The 25,272-nt window shown below is 48.7% G+C and overlaps 1 protein-coding gene across 1 annotated transcript in view; it reads right to left on the bottom strand.

The window, feature by feature from the left end:
• Positions 1 to 835: 835 nt before the first annotated feature.
• Positions 836 to 25,272, bottom strand: part of LOC147616707 (uncharacterized) — a 36,317-nt gene continuing 11,880 nt past the window's right edge. The window contains exons 8-16 of the mRNA XM_086777783.1: positions 20,719 to 20,794; positions 20,482 to 20,642; positions 20,018 to 20,296; positions 19,841 to 19,933; positions 19,637 to 19,723; positions 2,339 to 2,401; positions 2,031 to 2,093; positions 1,871 to 1,957; positions 836 to 1,797 (exon numbers count right to left, since the gene is read on the bottom strand). Of these exons, the coding sequence (XP_086633909.1) occupies positions 991 to 1,797; positions 1,871 to 1,957; positions 2,031 to 2,093; positions 2,339 to 2,401; positions 19,637 to 19,723; positions 19,841 to 19,933; positions 20,018 to 20,296; positions 20,482 to 20,642; positions 20,719 to 20,794 (1,716 nt within the window). The 3' untranslated portion in view covers positions 836 to 990. The remainder of the gene's footprint in view (positions 1,798 to 1,870; positions 1,958 to 2,030; positions 2,094 to 2,338; positions 2,402 to 19,636; positions 19,724 to 19,840; positions 19,934 to 20,017; positions 20,297 to 20,481; positions 20,643 to 20,718; positions 20,795 to 25,272) is intronic.

The following is a 25,272-nucleotide window of genomic DNA, read 5'->3' on the forward strand; positions in this document are numbered from 1 at the left end:
TGCCAGTATTGCAACCTGGACAATTTGGGGTGCTAGATTCATAGAGACTATTCCAACCTGGACAATTTGGGGTGCTAGATCCATAGAGACTATTCAAATATATGATGTTCAACGTATCTACACCATATGGCACTAGTGATGTTTTTCACTTTTATGGCCACATGGAGCTGTGTACAAAGACCATCTATATTTACGTAGGCAAACCACACTATGTTTATGAGAGACTACTCTCACAAGACTCTCTTGGCATCATAATGCCCAAGATTGGTTGAGATCGATTTATTTTTCATTTTTCAAATTTTAAACTGTGATTTTCTATTGTTTCATTCATACTTAATAGAAGTCTCTTTCTTGAAAAATAAAAATAAGCTTCAAGCATAACCCTCTCCTCTATTATTCAAGATAACTTAACCTTGTTTCTTAGTTTAATGCACTTCCCATTATTAGCGATGCCATCCAACAGAAGTATTGTTGGCTGGTACAAATCTGTGAATGTCCAATAACTAAGCATCGCTTAGTCAACGAGGTCACAGTAAGTATTCTTTTCTCCACCCCTCCCTAAAAAGGGAGGACATTATGTTGCCTGGTGAATGTTCAAGCTTTCTTTTGATTTAGCCAGTGCACGAATTTCCCCTCCAAAGAGATGGTTGCCAGTGTTGAAATTTGAAGTCTTTAGAGGGCATCAAAGCCCTGTAGCGTTTACTACACATGTTCTCATACTAATCAAAGCCCTGTAGCCCCATGGTGCATTATGATGACCTTTTTCGAGTGTCTGTTGCGTTATGTGAGCTCTCTCTCCCTCTCTCTCTCTCTCTCTCTCTCTCTCTCGACGTTCTTAATTTTTGAAAAGGTTTTCATAGCAAGACGTACAATATTTCAGAAAGATTTCATGCTTCCATGAAATCTTAGAAGTTGGCGTATACAAAGTTGGCGTAGTAGTAGTACACCTCCGAAACATCACCAAGAAGCATTTTGCAGCAGGATCACTTTTTACATCCACCTCCTCCTGTGGGAAAAATTCTCCTTAGCTTTGTTAAGACTTTCAAGGCTATGGCTCAAGTTCTTATCCTTGCCACCAAATTTCCTAGCCCTGATTGGAGTGTTGGGCTCAACACCAGCCAGCACATTGGCACTGGCTTTGTTGATGAGGCTCCCATCATTTCTTCTACCAGCACCACCTTCTGCAGACAAAGGTCGCCTACCAGCACCACTTTCTGCAGACAAAGGTCTCCTTCTGCTACCATCACTGTCCTCCGGAAACCTCAAATCAACACTTGAAAACTTAAACTTTCTAGCAAGAATGGAAGAACTTTTGGGGGTCTGAGGGAACCGACCATAGCGTACCGTGCCACTTCCACTTTCCTCTGTGTTGCTACTACTCGTTCTTGCTTCCTCTGTATTGCTACTGCTCTTCCTAGCTTCCTCTACACTGCTCCTGCTCCCCCTGGATGCTTCTGCACTGCCTCTTCTCACAGATTGCTTGTTTTTAGCCTTTTCCAGCTGCGGCTCCTTGACAAGGTACCTCTCATTCTGTGTGGCACCAGTGACCCTCTCCAGCCTGTACATCTCACTATCACAGCTTCCTCCCACACACTCTCTCTCTAGAGAATCGCTCACCCTTGATAGCTCATCCAGCCCCTTCCAAGATGACCGAGAGCTCTTTGCACTCTGTGGATTGTCAACCTTGACAGGACTATCTAAATTGAAGAGAAGACTGCTTGCTACGCAGTTCTGCAGAGAGGATGGGTCTGCATGCCCTATGACAGGGGGCATCTGAAGATTTCTTGAATTCGAAATCTGCAAAATAAAGAAGTGCATTCAGATCAAAACATTCGACCTGGATATCCAACACAGAAATGAAAAGACTCACCGTTCCTTGCAGTACAGCAATCTCTTCTTCAAGCCTTGATATTGCTTTGTCTTTCATCTTGCAAGCTTCTTTACAGACCTCCAATCTCTGTCATCCAAAACAACTGAGCTTCATTGTTTTGATAATAGAGAGCTTGTGAAGGCAAAATTTATTTTCTCACCTTCTCCACATCTTTTAATGATTCAAGTGTCATCTCAAGTTTCTTGGATGTGTGAGATTCCAACTGCATTACGACAAAAAGCAACTAAAGCTGTAAGGCAACTTGCCAAATGATACCCTCCTTTTGGAAACCTAGTGAATCTATGGTTTTTTGACATCTTTAGCAATCTCAAGATAGCCTGAGTTATGACAAAATTTCATGATTGATAAGTAAGTAAATTAATTTTCTAGCCGGATAAACACGCAGTAAGGGGATAAAGGAAAATTTTAATGATAGAGACCTTGTGAAGGCAAAATTTATTTTCTGACCTTCTCCACATCTTTTAAGGATTCAAGTGTCATCTCCAGTTTCTTGCATGTGTGAGACTCCAACTGCATTACAACAAAAAACAACTAACGCTGTAAGGCAACTTGCCAAATGGTAACCAAAGCTTTCAAGGGTAACCTGCAAGTTTAAGGGCACCATAAATTTATACTAAGAAATCCGTGTGAACCTATGTATTTTTCACATCTTTAACTATCCAAAATAGTCTGGAGTTATGAGAAAACAATTCATGGTTGATAAGTATTTGAATTAATTTTCTAAGCGGATAAACATGCAGTAAAGGGATTAAGGCAGGAGTGAGCCAGAGAGCTTGCATTTGGAATCTAGTATTATGCCCATTATCAGCAAATCATTCTTGAAAAAGTGTAGTTCTATTGGGGCAGGAATGAGAGGGTTTTGGAACCCGCCGCCCTTTTTTTTTTCCCTTTTTTTCCCCAGGAAAGAGATCCTTCTATTACTTAAAAACTGCAGCCATAGGCTAAGTGTATATGCTCAGAACCCTCATAAGAGGCAAAGAAAACGGGGATAGTGGTTCCCTCCATGGCTGGCCCCTCTCGGAGGGAAACTACCTCATTGGGGGGGGATGGAGGGATGGGGAACCCACAACGGCGGCCTGTAATGTCCAGTCATCTTGCTGGCCCAATCAGAGAAAAAGGTGCCTGGGCACCATGTGCGCAAGAAGGCCTCGTGCTGTCTATGTCACCAATGAAGCTTCCCCTTGTGGCCACGGAGGGTATGAATGATGTCAGTCCAAATGGAACAAAAGGACTCAGTTTTTTTTCTTTTTTTTTTTTTTGGGGGGGGGGGCAGGTTTGTAAAAGTGTCCTCAATGGCCTCACTGCATGGGGCCTGCCATATATGCTGCTAATGATCTCCAATCTCTAACAAATCCCCGGAGACCAGGGCTCTGATAATCTTTCCAGAGAAGGTACTGTATCAATCCTACAGTAAGAGAGATGGAGGGCTTGTCCTTCTGCTGCCTCCTCGTAGGAAAGAGCAGGGCCAGCCTCAGTCACCCAGCTACTGCTCCCCAGGTGATGCTAATGTGGTGAGGAGACTGTACCGTCATGTAGAGAGGCAAAGGATCCTCTGCCAAACCTGTTGTGCTTTGGGACAGTCCCAAAGGCAGTGCCGTTGTGACTCCATGGGATGGCTGCACCGCACACACTGTGCTGGCTGGAACCCACCTCCTTACTGGCCCCTTTACCCTATATGCCTCAGTATATAAAAGTAGTTTGGCCAAAATTGCCATGCCTCGTTTTTGTGCTTTAGCATTGATGTTGAGGTGTTTGCCTAGGACCAAGAGGTTCTGGGTTCAAAACCCCCTAGGTGCTTCCTCGACGGCATCGCCTACGGGTGGATAAATAAGCGCCTACGGGCGGCTGTCTATGGGCGGTGAAATTTGGTAACTATGGGAGGATCTTGGGCTGAAGGCCAGTTGAAAAAAAGAAGAAGAGCTGATTAGTTAAAAGGACTCCTAGCACAAGCCTATTGTGCCCAATTAATCAGTCTTTCAGCAGCAAGAGCACTTAGGTCCTTGTTAAAGGGAGCATGTTGGGAAGTATCTGCTGCAAAACTAGCACATCAAGTCAATTCTATTGTAAAACTCTTTGGATACACTAAGATGGGCATCAACTGCGCTTTCAGCAAGGTATGTGCAAGCCTTTAGTACTTTTAGTTCTCTCCAAAATTAAGTGCAAAGTGTCTTACATTTGATATCGAAGCTTAGAGTTTCTGGAGAGCTTAGATTTTCTTGAGATCCAACTCTGTTGTAAGAAAAAGTTTTTTCTTTCTGTTCAACAATAGGGCACTTTGTCACTCGAACAGTTAATAATTTGACCTAAACCGATTTGAGGGGGTCGGTTAGCTGGTAGCTGCTAGGCAGCCTCAACACCAGCTGAGAGTCGAGACACCATTCCCAGATCCAGACCTATGCTTAGTTGTTGTGAGACGGTGACTCCGCAGCTCTGCTCCAATGAGCAGGCTTGCATTGTGGAAAGATGGATAATGAGAAGGTTAACAACTGGGACCAGAAGATGAATTCAGCATTGGTGGCGTGGGAGTAAGAAGATGGGTTTCAGCTTCACCTTGTCATAACACCAACACCCCCCAACACCCTCCCGCCCGTAACCACAGCCCCGGCACCCAAAAGAGATCCTTCTATTAGTAGTTTAAAAGAAGCCTGCCTAGAAGGGGTGACACAGCAATAAAAGAAACACAACAGGGGTGCTTCCTCCATGCTCTTGGAGGAAGACTGCATTGCTGATACAAACGTAAAATACACAACCTACCTCCCGACCTCCAAAGAGTGGGGGAGTTAGTGTCATCTTGAGGGAGGAGCCTCTCCACTCGACTGCGACGTAATAAAACGACAGCGAACTGGGAGAGGGGGGCTCCCAACTGAAACTTTTGTCTGCTCCACATGGGGAACCTGTAGCTGGGCTGGTGGTGGCACACCGGCAACATCAGCACACTGGCAGTCTCAAGGCCTATCATAGCGCTTCCTTTTAGATTTTTGGAAGAGGCCTTGGGCAACTTTCGGCCGAGGAAGATCACTCTCTTCGTCAGGTTGACGGCACATAGGAGTCTGGCAGTGGGTACTTGGCTGGCAGTCGGAGGGCGCAGCTTGCCCGAGGTTTGCCCGAGGTGCGGCCACCCCCAGGAGTCTTAGTGACATTGCCTTTGGGATTGCCCGAAGGCTCGATAGATTTGGCAACGGATTCTCCGCATCTTTGTTATGGATAGGGCATCGACCCGATTATCACTTGGGGTACTTTCGCTTGGGCCACCGAGGCTAGAGTGGTTAGAAATTACGAGGAGGACGGGGCGGCCATGCCCTCTAGGTCTCCCACCATCGTATTGCAGTAGTTCCAGTAATAGTCCCACTTGCAGGTGTTTGGCAACCAAGCTCATGCCAGAGCTGGGAGATTTGCAGTAGCATAGCAGCCTGGCACATCTGGCGTGCTAGATGTAGAGAGGCCATCGAGGGTACCCACACTCCGCCAGCTGAGACCATCAGGAGCATATGGCTCGATATCATTCATACCCTCTGCGATCAGTGGGGGAAGCTGCAGGGAGGTTCTGACCGCATGTGGAAGTGGCAGGAAGCCTTCTTGAGACTTTGGAGGCCTGGCCCTTTCCTCACAGATAGAGGCGGCGACCCCATTTGGCACTACAGACCACCTGTGTGGTTGTTTCCCCCCCCTCCCCCCCTCTATGAGTCAGCCTTCTCCTCGGCTAGCCGGAGGTGAAGCATCTCTCCCCCTTATGATCACTTGTTTCCCACCCTTATATGAGGCAAGTTTGTATTTAGCCCTTCGTGGTTGTACTTAGCCCTCTGTGTGGCTGTTTTTCTCATTAACTAATTGAAGGATCTTTTTCCCATAACAAAAAAGTATAGTGGATCAGGATAGTTTTATTGCTCCCAAAAAAACTCTCAAGGCGCCTTTGTACAAAACCCATAACTCGACACAGACTCAAGAGAATGTAACTCACAACGTGGATTCTTTGGTGGCTAATGTTCTCAATGCAAAAGTGAATCTTGTTGCTAATGCGGTTTCACGTAATTGGGTTCAAGTTTGTACTGGCAGTACTTAGCTCTTTGATAAGCATGATGTTATTTGGAATGCATTGCGGGATCCAGGGGGATTTGCACATATGGACGAGAGCTCATTTCTCTGTGATGTACTAGGAGATGCTTTCAATAAAGTGTGTTACCTATAATGTATAGGGTATTTGCTATCCTCATAAATGGAGATGCTGATGGGATTATGTACATACGACGAGACCAAATATAATTTGTTTGCAAGAACACAATCAGCATCAGTATGGTCGCTAGTTTGGCCATTTTGCTGGATATGACATTTTCTATGCCGGAAGCAATCAATTCTCAAGTGTTGCTTTTCTATTGTGACATGAATTGGAGCTAACATTGGAATATAATAATTCATTGGGCCGATGTATGATTGTGCAATTTATTTTGCAAGGTAAAATTTTTCAGTTTGGAGGAGTGTATGCATCTCAATCTTCCCATGAGCGGCAAAGAATTTGGAATTTCTTCATACATGTTAAGCGTCAAGCTTGGGACCAATTCGTTCTGCAAATAGACGCCTCTGATGTAGGATTCACTTATTGCCAGAATGCTCTCACTCAATATTGGGCTAGATTGGATAGATGGTATTTGTTAAATTCTCGATAGTATTACTCCTTTTCATCCAAGCTTTGGGTTGATCGTGCCTCAACATTCTTTGATCATTCACCGCTATGGTTGGCTTTATATTTTTATATGGCCCTTATGGAAACCTCCTTTAAAGCATCACAAACTATTACATATAAGAAACAACTATCTTTAGCATGATGCCTTCAAAGCTTTAGTACATGATGCCATTTCTCTACTCTCTTCTCAATTGTTAGATTATATTGACATTGCTTGGTTTCGTTTTGTTCAATGAATGCAGATGCCTTCAAAGCTTTAGTACATGATGCCATTTCTCTACTCTCTTCTCAATTGTTAGATTATATTGACATTGCTTGGTTTCGTTTTGTTCAATGAATGCAGATAGTCATTGCTGACTATGGCAGATACTATATTGCTGACGCTAGGCAAAGAGTTGAAATGGCTAAGCGACAAACCCATACGGATGGATCTTCACAGAGATGTGAGCCTGTGGTTTTAGCCCAGCTTTTGAGGACAGATTTGCAGTTAGTTTACTTCGGGCTTGGGATCATCTCAGGCGAGCCCTCAGGTATATAGTAGATAGTTCCAGTTGCCTCAGAGGAGCGGCTCCGGCAGCGTTACCCCTTGATCCGTTTACCCAGTTGCCACACGTTAGGGCCCCGATCGCATGTATCTTAGGGAACCTTGAGCACGGGACCAGCCAGGTCTCTTGGAGATTGGATTGCACACACGCAGTAACCCTTGGAGGAGCAAGAGTGAGGCCTAACAGGGATCTGGGGTCGAGATAGGCTCAACATCGACATTGACTCAGCTATCCCTCAAGAGTGGATGATGCCTATTCCAAACCCGACCACCTTGTGAGGAGTGTTTACCAGACAAGATATCCTCGTGGCGGTCACGGAGCAGATGAGGACAATGGTCTGCTCACTTTTTCTATTGGATCCCAAGGTAGACTAGAGAGATCAGAGCTTCACTTGGAAGATTTCAAAGGTTGCACCTTGCAGAGGGTGAGGGTGATCGGTTTTCGAGCACGTGAATGGCACATAGATCTAGCACTGACCAAGGTGGCCAGGGAAAGACTATGGCGGCTATGGATTTGGGGGTGTCGACCTCTCATGCGGCTGCAGTGGGACTCGAGAGAGTGGACTTGGCATGATCTTGCCGATCGGGAGCACACTCTGGATGCCCCCTTCTTTGCATATACAGCGCGGCTAGGCCGCAGGATCCAGATGCCTGAGATAGATGGCACACCGACAGCACCAACACATTGGCAGTCACAAAGCCTATAACAACGCTTCCTTTCAGATTTATGGAAGAGGCTTTGGGACAACTTTTAGCCTTTTCAAGAAATATCACACTCTTTCTTTGGCTGATGGCACACAGGAGTTTGGCGGTAGGTACTTGGCTGGCAAGCTGGAGGTCGGTCAGCGGCTTGTCCGCGGTGTGGCCACCATCAGCAGTCTCAACGACATTGCCTTTGGGATTGCCCAAAGGCTCAACAAATTTGGCAGCGGATTCTCCACATCTTCACTATGGACAGAGCATCGACCCAGATCATCACTTGGGAGAGCACTTACACAACTATATATGCTACATCTATCTTCTTGGGACTAATTTCACTTATTTGGTTGATTTGCAATACGTAGTAATCCAATCTACGGATCAAGGATGGTGTGGATCAACTAAAGCTTATAAGGAGAATGGAGACCTTGGCTATTGCGGACTTGCGGACTCTATTACGACCACTCAATCTATGGCTACATCCTCAAGTAAGTCCTAAACTCTGTTGGTTGTATGCTTGAGTAGCCTATTTTGTTACATTTCAGCACTCTAACGCGGTTGGGAAGTCCGATTTTGACTGGCCCTATCCTCACAGATAGAGGCGGTGACCCCATTTGGCATTACAGACCACCTGTGTGGTTGTTCTACCCCCCCCCCCCCCCCCCTCATGTATGAGATGCATCTCGTCCCCTTATGATCACTTGTTTCCTGCCCTTATATGAGGCAAGTTTGTATTTTTTTTTTCTGAGAAAAGATCCTTTCATTAGTTATATAAAAACGCCCGTAGGGCTACAAAAGATCTCTCCTACTCATAAGAGAAACATAGCAGTGAATACAGCAAGGCAGCCCGGGAGACTCTCCCTAGGTGCTGCAAAATACAAGCATCAGTACAAAGGACTGAGGGGCTAAATCATACAATAGGGGGGGGGGGAAAGCCAAACAGGTGGCCTGTAATGCCAATGGGGGATCCCGTGTGTAAGGTATAGAAGGGGCCGCTGAAACACCGGGCCCTCCAAGTGAACCCAATGGTGAGGCTACTGAGGAGCTCCCATCGTAAATCCCTCTCCTGTATCCAGCCGGCGGACGAGAAATCCGGTGCCGGAACCAGGCGAGGCTGGCCCCTAATGAATCTGATGGCCTGACTGTCCTGCTCCATCTCGGGCCTTGACGAAGTCGACCAAGCAGTGGCACCCCACGTAAACATACCCTCTGGAGAGAGGGGGGCCAGAATACGCAGCATCCGCAGCCAAATCTGCTGCGCCTGAGGGCAATCCCAAAGGCAATGTCTCTGTGTCTCCATAGGGTGGCCGCATCGGACGCAGGCCGCCGGAAGACCGCTGTAAACAAGCCAGGTGCCAACTGCTGAGCCCTTGTGGGCGACCAGCCCCACTGGAAAGTCGAGATCCTGCGGGCCTGTCGACTAGCCCAGAGCCGAGCCCAAAAATCCTCCAGGAACTCCTGTGAGAGTCCCTGTAGCCGCTAATGCCCCGCTGCAGCTGGAGAGACCATCCTCCTCGCCGTCAAAATATGCCGCCCCAGCCGAACAATATACTGGAAAAAGGTGATCTCTGTGGCCTCAAGGGATGCATAAGGATCATGCCACTCGTACTCCCCAGGGTCCCACTATAGCCGGGCCAAGGGGCGCGCTGCATATGCCCATATGCGCCAATCCGGGAGCACATCTGCAGGGTCGGGGTCGATATGCCACTTCCGAGAAGCGGCGGCCACTACCCGTATCCTCTGAAAGGTGCACTCTGTAACCAAAGGCGACTCCACCTCCACTCTCTGAAGTCTGCCCTCATCCTGAATCTCATAGTAGAGGCATCTGCCATCCTCAGTGCAAGCTCTGACAACAATCAGGATCTCCAACTGAGTAAAGGCTCCCATCCACCGTGGGGCCACTAGCTCGAAAGGCGTGAACCACTCCTCTGTGAGTGCCTCTTGAATATCATCCCTCATAATCAACCCCCCTCTGAAGTGACTCAGCCTCTCCACCTGGATCTCCTCTGGGAGACTGCAGAAGGCCTGCCAGTCTCCAAAACTACGTGCTGGGCCTGCCGCTAAAGGTCCCCAGGCTAGACGAGGCCGAGAACCCAGCATATGACCCTGCTCTGTGCGAACCGCTGGGCTCCAGATGAGCGGCTGTCTGGTCCGCTCCTCAACACAAGAAGGAGGTCGTTGAGAGAGCCCCGGTCTCAGCAGCTCCCAAGCTCTCAGGATGCTCAAAGCGAATCTGTCCTCCCATCCTCTACTGAGGCCTGTCCTCCTCATCTCTATGAAGATCCAGCGAATCTCTGGTGCCCAAGTGCCCCCTGCTGGGGGAGCCCGAGCCTGCAGCCGCTGCAAGAGAAGCTCTTTCCAAGGCTCAGCGCCTGGAAGCAGCCCCCGAACAATAAGCTTCCCCAATAAGGCTCTACTCTGATCGACTGGATCTATAATGCCCAAGCCTCCCTGAGCCAGCGGAAGTGTAATAACTGCCCATGCAACCTTTGCCCGGGCTGGCTGACCGTCCCGCCCAGACCAAAGAAAGTTCCTGATCAGCCTCTGTACCTGGCTGATGCAAGAGCTCGAGAAGATCCAGCAAGACGTAATGTACCACATGGTCGCTAACAGCACCTGATTTGCCACCACCACCCTCCCAGCCAAGGATAGTCGAGCTGTACTCCAATACAAAAGCTTCTTCCAAATGCTCAAAAGAAGCGGGACAATCTGCTGCGCAGGTGACAAATCTAGTCCAATCTGGCATCCAAATACTGCATTGCTGTGCCAGGAGGAATCCATCTAAAACCAGGGTCCGGGCTCCATGCCGGAGTGGGAGCACTACTGATCCAAAAGGCCACTGTCTTGCGCCAATTGATCAATGCTCCCGAAGCTGCACTAAAAACCTGGAGCGACTGCTCTGCCCGAAGAAGATTGGCCTCTTGGCCATGCAAAAATAAGCCCGTGTCGTCTGCAAACTCAGCATCGAGCAGGTCCTCCCCCCGGACTGGGAGCTGGAGTCCTCTCAAACCAACCTCCTCTGCCGTCAAATACATGCTCATAGCCTCCGCAAAGAAGAGAAAAAGAAAAGGGGCGAGGGGACACCCCTGACGGACTGATCTGGTCAACTCAAAACTCGGCCCCCGTCCTCTTGCAATCAACACCTGGCTACGAGTTGTGGAATACAGAGCCGCCACCCCTCTGATCCATCCTGGCTCAAAGCCCAGGCGAAGCATAGTGCCCTCAAAGAAACCCCAATCAACTCTATCGTATGCCTTCTCAAAATCGAGAAGCATCACGACCAAGTCCTCGCCAAGAAATCTAGCTCGGGCCGTCGCCTCCCAGAAAGTAAAGATGTTGTCAAGGATACTGCGCTCCTTGACGAATCCTGTCTGGGTAGCATGAATCAACTCCCCCAGGAAGGGCTGGATCCTCAAACTCAAGGCCTTTGCTACGACCTTGTAGACAGTATTGAGAATCGTAATAGGCCTCCAATGCCGAATATCATCTGAAACTCCCTCCCCCTTGGGGATAAGAAAGATCAAGCCCTCTGAAAAGCTCTGTGGCATCACCCCAGTGTCCAAAACATACTGAAAGCCCCTGCGGAGGCCTGGCCCCAAAAGGTCCCGATAGCGCATAAAAAAGGCCGGCGTCAATCCGTCCTCCCCTGGGCAACTATGTCGCGGCAGGACCCTCAAGGCCTCGGCAAGCTCAATCTCTGAAAGAGGCGCACCAAGAACTATACGCATACGATCTATGACCCTCCTCTGCACATGGGCCCACACAGTCTGTCTGCAAGCATCTCGATCCTCAGTGGCTGGCTCCGTTGAAAGCAGGTCTCTATAGAATGCAGTGGCAATGGCTCTGATCTCCCCGGGCTCAGTAGCTACCGATCCATCCGGTCTACCAAGCTGACGGACTCCTGCTCGAGCATGGCGGGGTCCAGTGATCTCAAAAAACTCCCCAGTCACTCTATCACCAAGCTGCGTCCACTGAGAGGCCTGACGACGATAGTAAAACTCATGTCTCTGCTCCTCTGCCTCTCTAACCTCCTGGCGTGCCTGGCTCAGCTGTGACGCCACCCACTCACATGCAGGCTGCTGCTCCTGAAGGCGCTGTAGCGAAGCAAGGCTGCATCTCAGCCGATGCTCCCGCTCGTGAATCTCCCCCAGCCGTGTCAAAGCTGCAGCGTGCAGAAAAGAGCTAAGCTCGATGAGTCCCTGGGCACACTGGCCTGCTGCATCTTGGTTAAAGCACTGACTATCATATCATGCCAGATCCTCTCAATGTCCTCAGCGAGACTGGGATCTGTAAGTACCCTCTCTGGGATCCTCAACTGCAAGCTGGGCTCCCGTGTCCTCTCCTCCAATGTCAAGATAACTGGCGCATGATCTGAAAATGAGGTGCCAGCGAGAATGCCGACGGAGCCCCCTCGCTCCCCTAACCAGTCGCCCACATAAAAGCGATCAATCCGTGATAGATTAGTCCCTCCCTGCCGGCGATCCGACCGAGAGAAACTAAGATTGTCCTGAGAGCAGGAGAAGGCCCCATGTTGCCATGCATCAGTGATCCTTAGTGACATGCAAAACCGGTCCCAAGCTGCAAGCTCCGTGCCGTGCACTGTAACATGACTGCCTCCCACCCTATCGGCCGGGTCCTCAAGCATGTTGAAGTCTCCCCCGACACACCAATGTGCGGCCTCTGGCAATGCATCCGTAACCTGGGTCCAGAACTCTACTTTGGCACTAGCATGATTGGGCGCATAGACGTTGAGCACGCCCAATAGCTCATCATGCATCCTCAGAATGACATACTGTGCTCTACCAGGCACAATGATCCCTCGATCCACAATGGCCTGCCACCATACATCTGCAATGACCATGCATACTCCTCCCTGTCCACCCAAAGGACAAAACCCTGCAGACCAAAAGGTGTCCCATCTACCAGGCATCACCGAATCATATCTCCGGATCCTGCTCTCACCCAAGTGGTGCTCCTGCATCATCAAAATATCAATGCTGCCACCAACCAGGCATCTCTGAAGCTCCTGCCTCAAGCAACCACGATAGCGTATAAAATGTGCTCCGCCAAGGCCCTGTACATTCCATGAGATGATCCTCATGGATGACCTGCTGAGGTGGATGCTGTCTCGGTCGTACGACGGGCCTTCGCAAGCGGCTTGGATGGAGAGTAGTCCCCATCCGAGCGGCTGCGAATCTGTCCACCCGGTGTACTGCAAGAATCACGGATCAGGCGCCAGTGGCTGTGGCCCATGGCGACTGCCTCCCGCTCTGACAGAGCAACCTCATGTATGCATACATATCCAGGGTCGCGTGCTAAGTCTGCCACTATGGGAACGACCAAATGACGAATCCCTGAGGCATCCACACTCCCGGGATCCAAGAAAAAATGAGCCAACTCCCATAGTCGGCCTATCACATCTGTCACCTCCAGATCGCTCACATGATGAGAAAACTCAACTGCCTGAGTCTTCAAAGTGCTAAGAGCGAGCTCTAGAGTCCACTCCCGGTCGCAAGGGCCACATAGAGGGAACGAGAAGGCCACCGCTGAATCAAGTGCCTCCTCCCCGCGGGCCGGAGGTATCACTACATGAACTCGGATGGGTGCTGGCTCATGGGGGTCCTCTGCTCCAAAAAGCCGTGTGAAGGCGTAATCAAAATCCTCCGAGCCCTGTCTAATGCCGAGGCGACTCAGCCGCCTGCGGATAGATGATATCCGTGAAGCCTGAATCGGCATGGTAGGTCTCCTCTATGGTGCTCGAGCGAGGTCGGTGCTCAGCGCTCTCCGGACTGCAGGTGAACGCCAGGGGACTGCCAGGACCTCCCGGGAAGGTGAGGCGGGCGGGGGGGGGGAGGAGGGGGAGGCGAGGGGGGTGGAGAGGGAGCCGTTGCCGAAACCGGAGCGGGGACGGGAGGAGGCGAAGGTGGAAGCGAGGCGGTGGGAGGGGACAGGGGTGGGGGGGGTGAAGGAGGGGGTGTTGGCATCTCCTGGTCCTTAGTCGTCGCCGCAGGGGTCTCCTCCTGGAGGGGAGCAAAGCTGTTCCTCACGGGAACCCAGTGAGGCTGAGACTGTGGCTGCTGCTGCAGCGGTCTCTGGGCGTGCTGCTGCAGCTGTCTCCCTCGGCGGCGCCCCTGTCCAGGCTGCCACTCCGAGGTCTCTGTGGCCTGAGCAGGTGTCGAAGGCAGCCTGCCGAGCCGCATCTGTGGGCGGGCCATCAGGGGCCTGCTGCTGTGGTGAGGGTCGGGGTCTCCTGCGAGGGCAAGCCTTGGCTAGATGACCGACCTGCCTGCAAATGAAGCACTGGTTCGGGAGCCCCGATAACTCCACTCTCTGATCAATACATCCCCCCCCTATCCTAGGTAGCTGAATGACCTTAGGAAGGGAGGATATGTCAGACACCAGAACTCTGACCGAAGGTAGCCCAGCTGCTCGGGCCACCACTGAAGCTGTTGTGGGGCCAGTCTCTAGTACGGAGCCCACCAATGCTCCTAGCCTAGAGAGGAGCGGAAGATACTCCCGGCGGAGTCCAGGGAAGCAAACTATAACATGGAAAAGGTGCTCTCCCTGCTCAGCCGCTGCTGGGTCAAAGCCATGCTGCCAAGGTCTGAAGAAAGCTCGAGCACCCCTGATGTCAAGGGGACTCATGGCAAGGACCTTGTCCACGCTGTGGGCGGTCTTGAACTCGATCTGGTAATGTCCACGGCCCAGTAGCTGTACGTCCAGGATCTTGCCCACATCTGCAAGAAGGCGGGCCTGGAGAAGATCCCGGATCTCCCCTCTGCTGGGGCGAGTGCCGACTATACGGCAGATGGTGGAATGAGCCTGGAGGCGTTCCACCTCTGCGGTGAGGCTCGCTTCCTCTTCTGGCGAAAGAGAAAGCCTGATGGGGGTGTCCTCAGGGGCGGGCGAGGGGGCTGCGGATGAGTCCCTCTGAGGCGGGGCGGGAGGAGGGGGCTGCGGATGAGTCCCTCTGAGGCGGGGCGGGAGGAGTCTCCATCAGAGTCTGAAGCTATGGCGAAGGCGAGGCGAAAGCGGAGATCCTGCAAGAACCGAGCTGCACACAGAGAGGCGGAAGACGAAGGCTAGAGAAAAAGGAAAAAACCCCCTGGGGGCGGAAGTCAGCAAGAAAAGGAAGGGGGGGGGTGAAGCGGCGAAGGAAAAGCCCTAGGGGGGGGGGCGGGAGCTGCGCGCAAGAGGGGTGGGGTGGAGAAAGAGCTGGCGGAGGGGGGGGGGACGGGGCGCTGCGCGCAAGAGGGGTGGGGTGGAGAAAGAGCTGGCGGAGGGGGGGGGGGGGGGGGGACGGGGCGCTGCAGAGGGGAGGTGGGCGCGAAAGAGGGGGGGGGGGGGGGGCGCGAAGGCGAGGAGGGGTGGCGGGCAGTGCAGCGAGGGAGGGGGGCGCAGTAGCGAAGGCAGGCGGGGGGGGGGGGGGGGGGGGGGGCAATAGGAGGGGCGGCGGGCAGAGCAGCGAGGGAGGCGGGCGCAGTAGCGAAGGTAGGCGGGGGGGACAAGGGGAGGCGCGAGGAATGAGGGGGGGGACGAGGGGACGAGCAGGCAGGTAGGCGGGGGGCGTAGGTGTGCAGGTAGCGCGAGCAGGGAGGGGCGGGAGCTTCAGCGAGCCACTCGAGGCAAGTTTGTATTTAGCCCTTCGTGGTTGTACTTAACCCTTTGTGGCATTGATACAATCCTTTGATGATTGGAGACCAATTACGTTAATGCCAGTTATCTATAAATTGGAAACTAAAATGATAGAGATAGTACTGCCCAGTGTGTTTTTAGTCGTGATCTTTCATCGAAGTGGACATTGCAAAAATCTGTGATTCAAGGATGCCCTTAGTGCATTTGCTCTATGTGATTGCAATGTATCCACTTTTGATGTATATGGATCTCTTAACTTCACAAGGGCAATTACATGGTCTACGATTACCCAATGGTTCACATTTTGTAGCCCAAGCCTATGCAGATGATTCTTTGTTCATGCCTAAAAATGACCCAAATGACCTCAAGTGCATCATGAGAGCTTTGGAATTATTTGGTAAAGCAGCTCGACTTTATATCAACTTTTCCAAGTCTAAAATGCTTCCCTTAACTTCTTGTGACTGGCATGCACTGCTATGGCCAGCGCAAATTATTCCATTGGATAACCTGGTTAGACATTTGGGATATCCACTACTCAAAATTGTTCAATCAATCATTATGGCCTATGTGCAATTTTATTTGCCGTTGTTCATTTGGCGTAGAGCTCATATTGATTCTTTTATGTCTGATGCCTTGGAATTAAACCAAGCATCGTGTGAGAGCGCTACGTCTTTTGAGATGATCTTTGGGCTGCACTCCTAATATGCATGGTGGATTAAATATACTTGATCTACATTATCATCTCTTGGCAAGAAAGGCCACCATGATTCCCACTTTCTTTCAACTTCATTAGCCATGGCCTATAATGCTTGCCGGCATGTGTGCTTCTACCAAGACTAGAGCTTATGGCAATTGACACATTTCTCATTGGGAAGCATTGCTTAGTAAATTTGAAGGAAAAATTCCCAGATGCCCTTATGCATCTTCTCTTCTTCGTGATTGGAAATTAGCTCTGTCTATTCCCTGGCATGGTAGAGATGAGTTGACTGGGAATTCTTTTCGATTGGAAAGCATCCATTGGTCTTCGGTGTTTCCTCGACCACTTGCAGTACATGAACCACGAAAGGCATGCTTTTGGGCCTCTATTGGAGTTATCACTATGGCAAATGTTGTCACTGATGATGAGGGATTTGTGATGACTTTCCCACAAGCCTGTCTGAAACACAACTTGGGTTTGCATGGCACGTGAGTGTGGAAAACTATTACTATGTTGTTGCGGCCTTTTGAACCCATCCCACCCTTGGATGATCAGGACATACTTCATGATTGGCAACTTCTTGGTCATACCAGCTCTCTTCAATTGAATGGGCTTTCAGCAAGTAATGTGTACAAATTGTTGCTACCTTCACCCTAGATTCAGCCTCATGCTGATGCTATATGGGGCTTGCATAAGAATACTAAATGGTGGAAACAAAGACTTCGACTAATTTGGGGTTGTAAGCTGCCTCTCAAACAACGCCTATTGTTATGGGGATGCCTTGTGGGAATACTTCCAGGTTCTACTTTTTTGGCAAAACGACATATCTCCAGTGATAGATGTTGTAGATGTGGACGACATGAAGAGTCTGTTCCTCATCTTCTTTGACACTGCACAGAATCCAAAAATTTATTGCAAACATTGACTCACAATCTCCGAGGACGTTTTCCTTCGTTCAAAGGAGTGTTCTGCCATCTTGCATGGCTAGCTATGACACTTTCATCATTTGGATGAGATATTGGGCACTTTGCACTATTTGGAAGGCTAGGATCCATGGTATGTTTTGGCAACCTTCTCTGGATGCTTATGCTTTCTTTCGCGCTAATCTTCACCATGACAGTCAAAAACTGGAGGCTATTGACATCCCATAGTTTGAAGTCTTCTTCTACTGTTTTTTGCTTTCTTCTTTGGATGACTTCTCCTTGAAGTACATCATCCCCATGTATATTGTTTCTTCGGGAGCAACGCACACTTTTACAAAAAAAAAAAAAAAGTGTGCGTGTGTGTCCTGCCTTTGCTATCGCAGCACCTGTTGTGTGTTGCTCTTGAAAGGCTGCAACGCTCAGTGTGTTTGTGTGTGTGTGTGTGTGTGCGCAGATCTATCCCATTTCTGACACATTTGATGCGGACCATAATGCTTGCAAACATGTGTGCTTCTATCAAGACTAGAGCTTATGGCAATTTGCACATTCCTCACATGGAAGCAGTGCTTAATAAATTTGAAGGAAAAATCCCGGGATGCCCTTATGCACCTTCCCTTATTCGTGATTGGAAATTAGCCTTGACTTCTATTCAGTGGCATGGTAGAGATTCGCTGATTGGGAATTCTCTTCAATTGGAAAACATTCATTGGTCTTCGGTGTTTCCTCAACCACTTGCAATACAAGAACCACAAAAGCCTGCTTTTTGGCCTCCATTGGAGTTAACAATGTGGTGGATGTCATAATAGATGAGGGATTTGTGTTGACTTCTTGTCTGAAACATAACACGGGCTTGCATCACAAGCGAGTGTGAAAAAATTTGCTTTGGTGAGTGTGTTGGGAGGGGAGGGTGTGGCACTGTGTAGGAGGAAGGGAGGGTGGGGGAAGTGCAAAGAGGGGGGGGGGGGGGGAGGGGTGCAAGCAAAGGAGACCGAGGGGAAGCATGTGCAAGGGCCGAAAAAGAGAACGGAGGGGAGGGGTAGGGGGGGGGGGTCGGGGTGGGGGTGGGGGTGGGGGTGGGGGTGGGGGTGGGGGTGGGGGGGCGTGGTTGGTTTGTAGGTAGGCAACCGGGTGGGGGAAGCACTGAGAGGAGGCAAGGGGTGCAAGCAAAGGGCGGGCAGAGGGGGAAGCTCACGAAGGGGATGAAAAAGGACGGGGGAAGGGGAAGGGGAAGAGGGACTCCAACATCCTCCTCACATGCCCATTTCCATCGCTTTAGAGATCGTAAAAGAGCTCTTCTAGAGAAGGTTGCAAAAGAGTTCTTCATGCTCACTTGGAAGGAAGATTACTGCAAAAGAGTTCTTCATTGCTCAACCCTTAGCTGTTTTGGTAGTTTCCTTTGGTGTTTCTTTTCTACAACCCCCATCTCATGCCATGAGTAGGTAATCAAATAAATTACATTTTTCAACATCTCATCTCACCCACCTTTCTTCTCCTAACTCTTTCTTCCCTCTTCCATTTACTTTTCACTCTCTCTCTCCTCTTCTCCTTAAAGGGTAACTCTCTTTCTGTATCCGTTTCAATCAAATAACGGGAAGCCAGTGAGGCGATAGCTCAAGTGGTGAAGGTGTTTGCCTAGGACCAAGAGGTCCTGGGTTCAAAACCCCGGACAGTGAAATTTGGTAACTATGGGAGGATCTTGGGCCAAAGGCCAGTTGAAAAAAAAAAACAGAAGGGAAATAGCATGTCCATCTAGGTCTTATTCCTCTGAGGAATTGTCCAACAAGTGATTCAAGCTAACAAAAAAGCAAAGCACTAGCATGGTGGCAAGCGGAACCAAATGTTCAAAATGCCCTTCACAATATGGTCAACTTTAAGGCAGTGTGTCAAAGAATTTCTTGAGTAGGAGGGGATGACACAATTAAGGAAGTCACATAATAAGGTAGATCAGGTAATGTTAGTTAACTGTTTTCATGTGTGTCTCACAAAGATGGGAAAGCTATAAGACAAGTGTGTGTGATGTGCCATGGCCCTTCTTTACAAGCTGTGCTCCCACAATTCATGCAGGGTGTGCCTTGAGTAATTTTTGGACTTGCTCAGCAACTTTCGGAGGCATTTTTGGATTATCTTGAATTTCAGTTGTACCCAATTAAGTGATAACCATTACAGAACAATGAATGTCTACAGTTCCATTTGTGTATGCTTTTGATTGCGACAAAACTGCATGTAAGCAACATGTGCGAAGCTTGAAAGACTGCTCTACCTTGAACCAGCACAGACTCTGTCATGCACTAACAAGTAGTCTTGCCCCTTTGAGTGTTCCATAACATTTGTTTTTAGGGCTAACTCTGGAGCAAACTTACACTTGATTTGCCTAAGCAAGGATCTTTTGGGAAAAGAAAAAGCATTGTCCACCATCATGGATAGGAATGATTCAACATTAATGATGACCAAGCCAGCGTGATGGATTGAGCCATCCAACAGATTAAGAAAGGGACTAACAGTTATCACTTACAAAGATTTGGCCAAAGAGATCAAAAGCAGGGAATCAATGAGTGCATAGCAAACTGACATGTTGATTGTATGTGAAGTCTTCACAAGCCAGATCTTCTAACTGCAATTGTCTTGTCAAATCAACTCTATCAAGGTTCACATTCGTCTGCAAACATAACGAAATCCAGCAACGACATATTACAGTATGCATTCTCTCTTGCAATGTACTCTAAGCTAGATTTGTAGCCACAACTTTTGCATGAACCTTCAAGTTCTATCCTACCTTTGGAAGTTTCTGTTCGGCCTCTTCTGTCTTTCTCTCACTTAACCTTTTAGAGTCTTTCAAGGATTTCATTTGAGCTTCCATGCTAGCCACCTGAATCAAAGCAATAAAATTTACTAACCCCTCATAAATCCCAATGATGTGCTACAATCACAGCATTTTTGTAGAAAATCCTACTTTTGCAGCTGCATTCTCCAATTCTTCAAGAAGTTGTTCAATGATCATCTCAGAGGAACACCCATTATCATCAGGCTGACCTCCCCCATTTAAAGGAGCCATTAGGTCATCCACAGTCCTTTTTACTGCAAACTGAATGGCCGAAGCAACATTTGTTTGAACTCCTTGCTGTTGTTTTGTATGGCACCAATCTAATGCCCCTGACAACCTCCTTTCTTCTGCATCTGTTCCTCTGCAGAAAATTTCATCATTCATACTCTGGTCCTCCTCTTGATGTTCCTGCTTATCCACATTTCGAAACTACTGCTTTAAATCCACATAAAAACCATGAAACATGCAAACAAAGACAAAGCCTCTTTATATCTATCTTGAAACAATGAGGGGAACTTTAAAGTGCATGCGCGCGCGTGTGTGCACAAGTGTGTAAGTATGTGATAGATGGAAAGCCAAGGTCAAAGAACTACCTTATTCTTGATTAGCATGCCATAACAGGCATCTGGTTCAGAAAGAGAAACAGCTGATACAGAACTTGGCGCAAGTACATGCCACATGCTAAGAACAGCCAATTGTAGCGAAGTGACTTTAACTGATGCTTGCTCAATGCTCTGCTTGAAACCTCTAATAGCTACAATCCACAAGTAAAAGTTATTAAAATAACATTCCACATAAAAGACGAGCAACAAATAAAGGAATCAAGATACCTGTTTGTTTATGAGAAGCTAGTATATGTGAAGATGATGCTAAATCCAGGCCATTGACATCTTCCAGAATTTGTGCCTGTCACATCAGTTTGCATGTTTTTTCAAGCCATCACCAATGATAAACCCAAGCAGTTGACCTAGCAAAGAGAGATGTAGTGTCATCCAATTGGGTATACTAATCAGCATTATGTGCCAGTTTTGGATTAGTGATGATGAGCATTGTGCCCCGTTGTGAGCCCTAGTCCAGATCATAATAGGCCAGTTGTCATAAAGATAGGCTTGGGAATGTCTAAATAGTCTTTATGTGGGTGAACCCTGCATAGTTTTGTAAATCACTTGGTGTGTAGGTGTGTACAGTTTTGTAAATCACTTGGAGTGTAGGTGTGTATAGGCCAAGTGCTGGTGTTAGGCAAAATTTTGAAAAGTGTTTTGGGCTTGTGTACATATGGGATGCATGGTATGCGAAAAAAGACTTTGCCCTGAATGCCTTGGCAGGTGTACAGAGTGGATGGTTTGGTAGTGGGCTGGTACAGGCTTGTCCGGAGCGTGGTTTGCTGGAGATGGTATCAATCGTTCGGTTGCTTTGTATGTGTGCGCGTCCCAAAAATAAAGTGGGCACTTGTAGGTTGAATTTAATGTGTGCATGGGCATGTGGGCAATTAATTATTGGGATGCCAATTTAATGTGTGCATGAGCTAGATCTTTAAGGTCCAGAAAAGGAAGGTGATGATGGACGTGTGGATGGCAAGGAGAAAGGTGGTGCAAGGGAAATTCGATGAAAAGGAAGGATACTAAATTGGGCCAAGTGGCGGGTTCTTCCAGAACAAAAGGTCGGTGTGGGCAAAAGGAGAGAGGACTGAGTATTTGAAAAAAAGAGAAGGCGACGGCTGGCAGTGAAGGAGAGAGAGTGCAGCGAAGCTGAAGAAGGTGACGTCGACAGTAGAGAAGGAGGGAAAACGTTGACTGCAGCTTTGCCAAAGCACAAGGAGACCTCAGCTGTTTTGGGTGGGTGGAGTTTTCTAGGGTTTTCTGGTAAGCCCTTGTCGCTGGAGCTGCTGAAGGTTGACGGATGAGGCCAGAGAGTTTTCTTTGGGTGGTGGTTGCCGCCTCTGGAGAGGGAGAGAGTTTTGGGTAGAAGGTGTTGCGTTGGTTTGCTTGGGCTGCTGCGGTGGCTGGTGGCGAAGGAGGGAGACATTACAGTCGCCGGGAGAAGCTGGTGGCAAGGAGAGTGAGAGGGAGCGGTACAACAGTGTGTTTTTGTTGGTGGTGCTGCTGCTGGCGTCTTAGAGCAGCTCGTGGGCTCGACATCGTGATGAGTCGAGGGAGAGGCGGGCTCTAGGAAGAGCAAGACTGTTCTCTCTCTCCCATGGAGGGCAGCGTAGGAGAAGACAGGCTGAAAACTCCTCTCTCTTCCTCTCTCACGACTGGAGTCTGATCCTTGGAGTTTTGCTTCCCCGAACACACATACGCGTTTGCTGTGACATCAGCATTTCGACTAGCACCGTTTTCTCTCCTCTTTTTGCTGACTCATGGTTGTCTCGGAGGTTCTCCTCTGGCCCTTTGTGAACTCGAGGCATGCATGGACACTTGGCTGCATGTACAGGGACTCAGGGATGTATCTTAGGAAAAGATAGGAGACAGGCTTGTGTGGGTTTGTGAACTCGAGGCTGTTTGGCACTCCTTGTCTTGAGAATCAAGGGACCTGGTCAGAACGCTGTGTTCATGTATTTACAGTTTGTGACAGCCTATGCAATTCAGCGAGGGCTCTTTGAGGCTGTGAAAAAAGCATAGAGTTTGTTGTGGAAAACAGCCTTGGTTTTAGCACGGTTTGTGGATGGTGCTGTGTATGTTTACACGTGGGAACAAGACTGTATGTGTTTGTTGGATAATTATTTCGTCTATAGTGCCCCTGTTTTGTGCTGTCCTTCTGGTGTGGGTGGTGTGGTGAGCCGTGTGAGAAGTGTTCCAGCCAGTGTGCTGGTGGTGCCCCATGCTCATGGTGTTTCCAAGGCTGTTGGATGGACAACTATAGAGGCAGGTGATTCCGTGTCCGAAATTTCTGACACTGGCACTGGACATCAAGGCAGACAAGACAAGTCAGACAACATACCTCTTGCATGGAGAGGGATGAACAGAAGCGTTGGCAGTCCATAGGGTTTTTGGACCAGTTTTGGGCAGCCTAAGCATGTGCAGACCAGCTTGGACAAGGGACCAAGGGTAAGGCACCTTTTTGGCCCAGTTTGGACACGTTCAAGGGTTGGATCCTGGCTCAATAGAAGCCTAGGATCAATAGCAAGACAACAGTACTCCAATTCACATGAGCCAGGTTGTTCCATCAGGGATACAATGGGAGCAACAAGGCTCAGGACTAGGACAATCCAGAAGCCGCAAGCCAAAGTCACCTTCAAATATATGTTGTACATATCTCAATTCCATTACTCTCTCTGTTCTCTCAAGTTAATGCACCACAATAATTGCATATAACTCGGTAATCCATGTACAATGCTTCTGCTTGTGGCATTGGTATCAGAGCCACAGGTGTGGCTTGGATAGTACAACAAGACATGTGACGTTGGTGTCAAAGAATCAAAATTCACCTTGAGACAAATCTGCAACGGGGCAGTCAGTAGAATTAAATGCTGGTCATGGTGGACAATCCGACAGCATTTTTTGCTGGCTGACTAACACCTGGGATACATATATATACGTGCATAGGAATTCGTCATTTTCCAAGTGCATTTTCTCAACACTAATCTCTCTACAAAGCGTTTCTCTTAAAGCGTGGGCTAGCCAAAGAGATCTTCAGCAGTGCTGAGTGTTCTATTGTTTCCTAAATTCCACGAGTGCACAAGGTCGGGTTTGTGTTCTTTCAGGGGTATTCACTCCTGTGTGCACTATTTGTGTCAACTCCACTGCACTCTTCTCTCAAACCCTATCACATAGGCACAAGTATTCTATTGTTTCCTAAATTCCAGGAGTGCACAAGGTCGGGTATTCTTTCAGGGGTATTGGTGCCCCACTTTTCCTACCCACCCTACCCGAATTCCAAGGCAGAGCCCCTAAATTTCAGGAGTGCACAAGGTGAGGTTTGGGTTCTCATGTTGTTTGGTTCTTTCTGGGGTATTGGCGCCCACACTATGCGCAGGGCTGCAACCCTCACCTTCTCTCTTTTTGTTCACTCGTTCTAGCTCTTCGTTAGGGATTCACAGATCACTGATTTTCTTCTTAGCCTGAAGGCGTCCATGGAGGAACAAAAGGCTCTTTTTGGCAAATGTGTCCTCTCATTTGGATAGAGTGCCTAGTGTTTTAGAATTGCAGTCTATGATGGCCCATGCTTCAAAGCAAGAATTGGGTGATTCCGAGAAGTGGCACGCTTCCCCGTAAATGGGTTCTTTACTATGTACCAGACGAGCGTCGCTCCCGGTAGTCGTCATTCTAATCCGTCTAGTAGTCATCGGAGGGGTCGCTGTTTGCAACACTGACCATCTCCCTTGTGGAGTCCCTAACCATGGGATTCTCCGAATAGTCACCCCGCTAGCCTTCCCGGGTTCGATGTTGAGGGACTACTGGTTTTCCAAGTTTATCCTCCATGCCTCGTGAGAAACGAGCTCAGTTATTGAATCTTTAGAAGCCTCCAGAGTTTAACGGGATGATGGACGGAGAAGAAGTCACCAAAAGGACCAGCCAGATAGCTTCCACATTACCGGCAGCAGCTGATTCTGATTTTTTTCATCTCCATTTGGTGCATACCGCTTTGAGTGGTGCCGCCCTCTTGTGGTGGGAAGACCTTCTCAGGCACCACTGCATTACTCCCTAGGATGATTGCCACATGCAGTCTTGAAGTTGTTTGTTCCTGTAAGCTAAATTGACAATGGAAGCACTTTGTCCAGAAGCATGGTATAACCGACTACCTGACACGTTTCTGGAAGCTTCTACTCGTACTTCCGAGGATTATCCCGACGGTCAGAGCAAGTTGAGCGTTGTGGATGGTTTGAAACCAACCTTGCACGCAGATATTCATGCACATCAGCCCTGTGATCTCTCAGACGTGGTTCGTCTTTATTCAAGTCAAGAGCTTCCCTTGCCTTTGCTGAAACAAGTGTCATTTTGGGAGCTTTGCCTTAGAGCTGTGAAATGCAACTCCTCGGTTGTGGATGTGCTAGCTAGCCTGTCGTCTGCGTCCTTACTCCGTTGTCACACCGAAAAGCTTCCATAGCAATGGGGTGGGGAGGAAGAGCTTCAACTGCCTTGATGGCGCCAAGAAGAGGGTTTTCTTCCCAGTTGTTCTCTTCTCACAGAAGAGCTGGATAGAAGAGAGAAAGCTCATGCAAGAGAGAAGCCTACAATCAAACCTATCCAAGCAAGCGTCCATCTAGCAAGCATGAATCCAGTAGAACACAAACAAGCAAGAGAGTAGGGAGAAGACTGAGAGCTCCAAAGTATTCTATTGCAAGGAGAATGATTGTGTATTGCTTAATGTCAAAATTACCTTATATACAAATGGCCACTTATTCACACTTGGCCGGCCATGACTTAAAAATAGTCCACGGCCAC

Source organism: Cibotium barometz, chromosome 38 (genome assembly GCF_041138505.1).
Source record: "Cibotium barometz isolate CiBa-2024 chromosome 38, ASM4113850v1, whole genome shotgun sequence".
In the NCBI taxonomy this organism is placed as follows: Eukaryota; Viridiplantae; Streptophyta; class Polypodiopsida; order Cyatheales; family Cibotiaceae; genus Cibotium; species Cibotium barometz.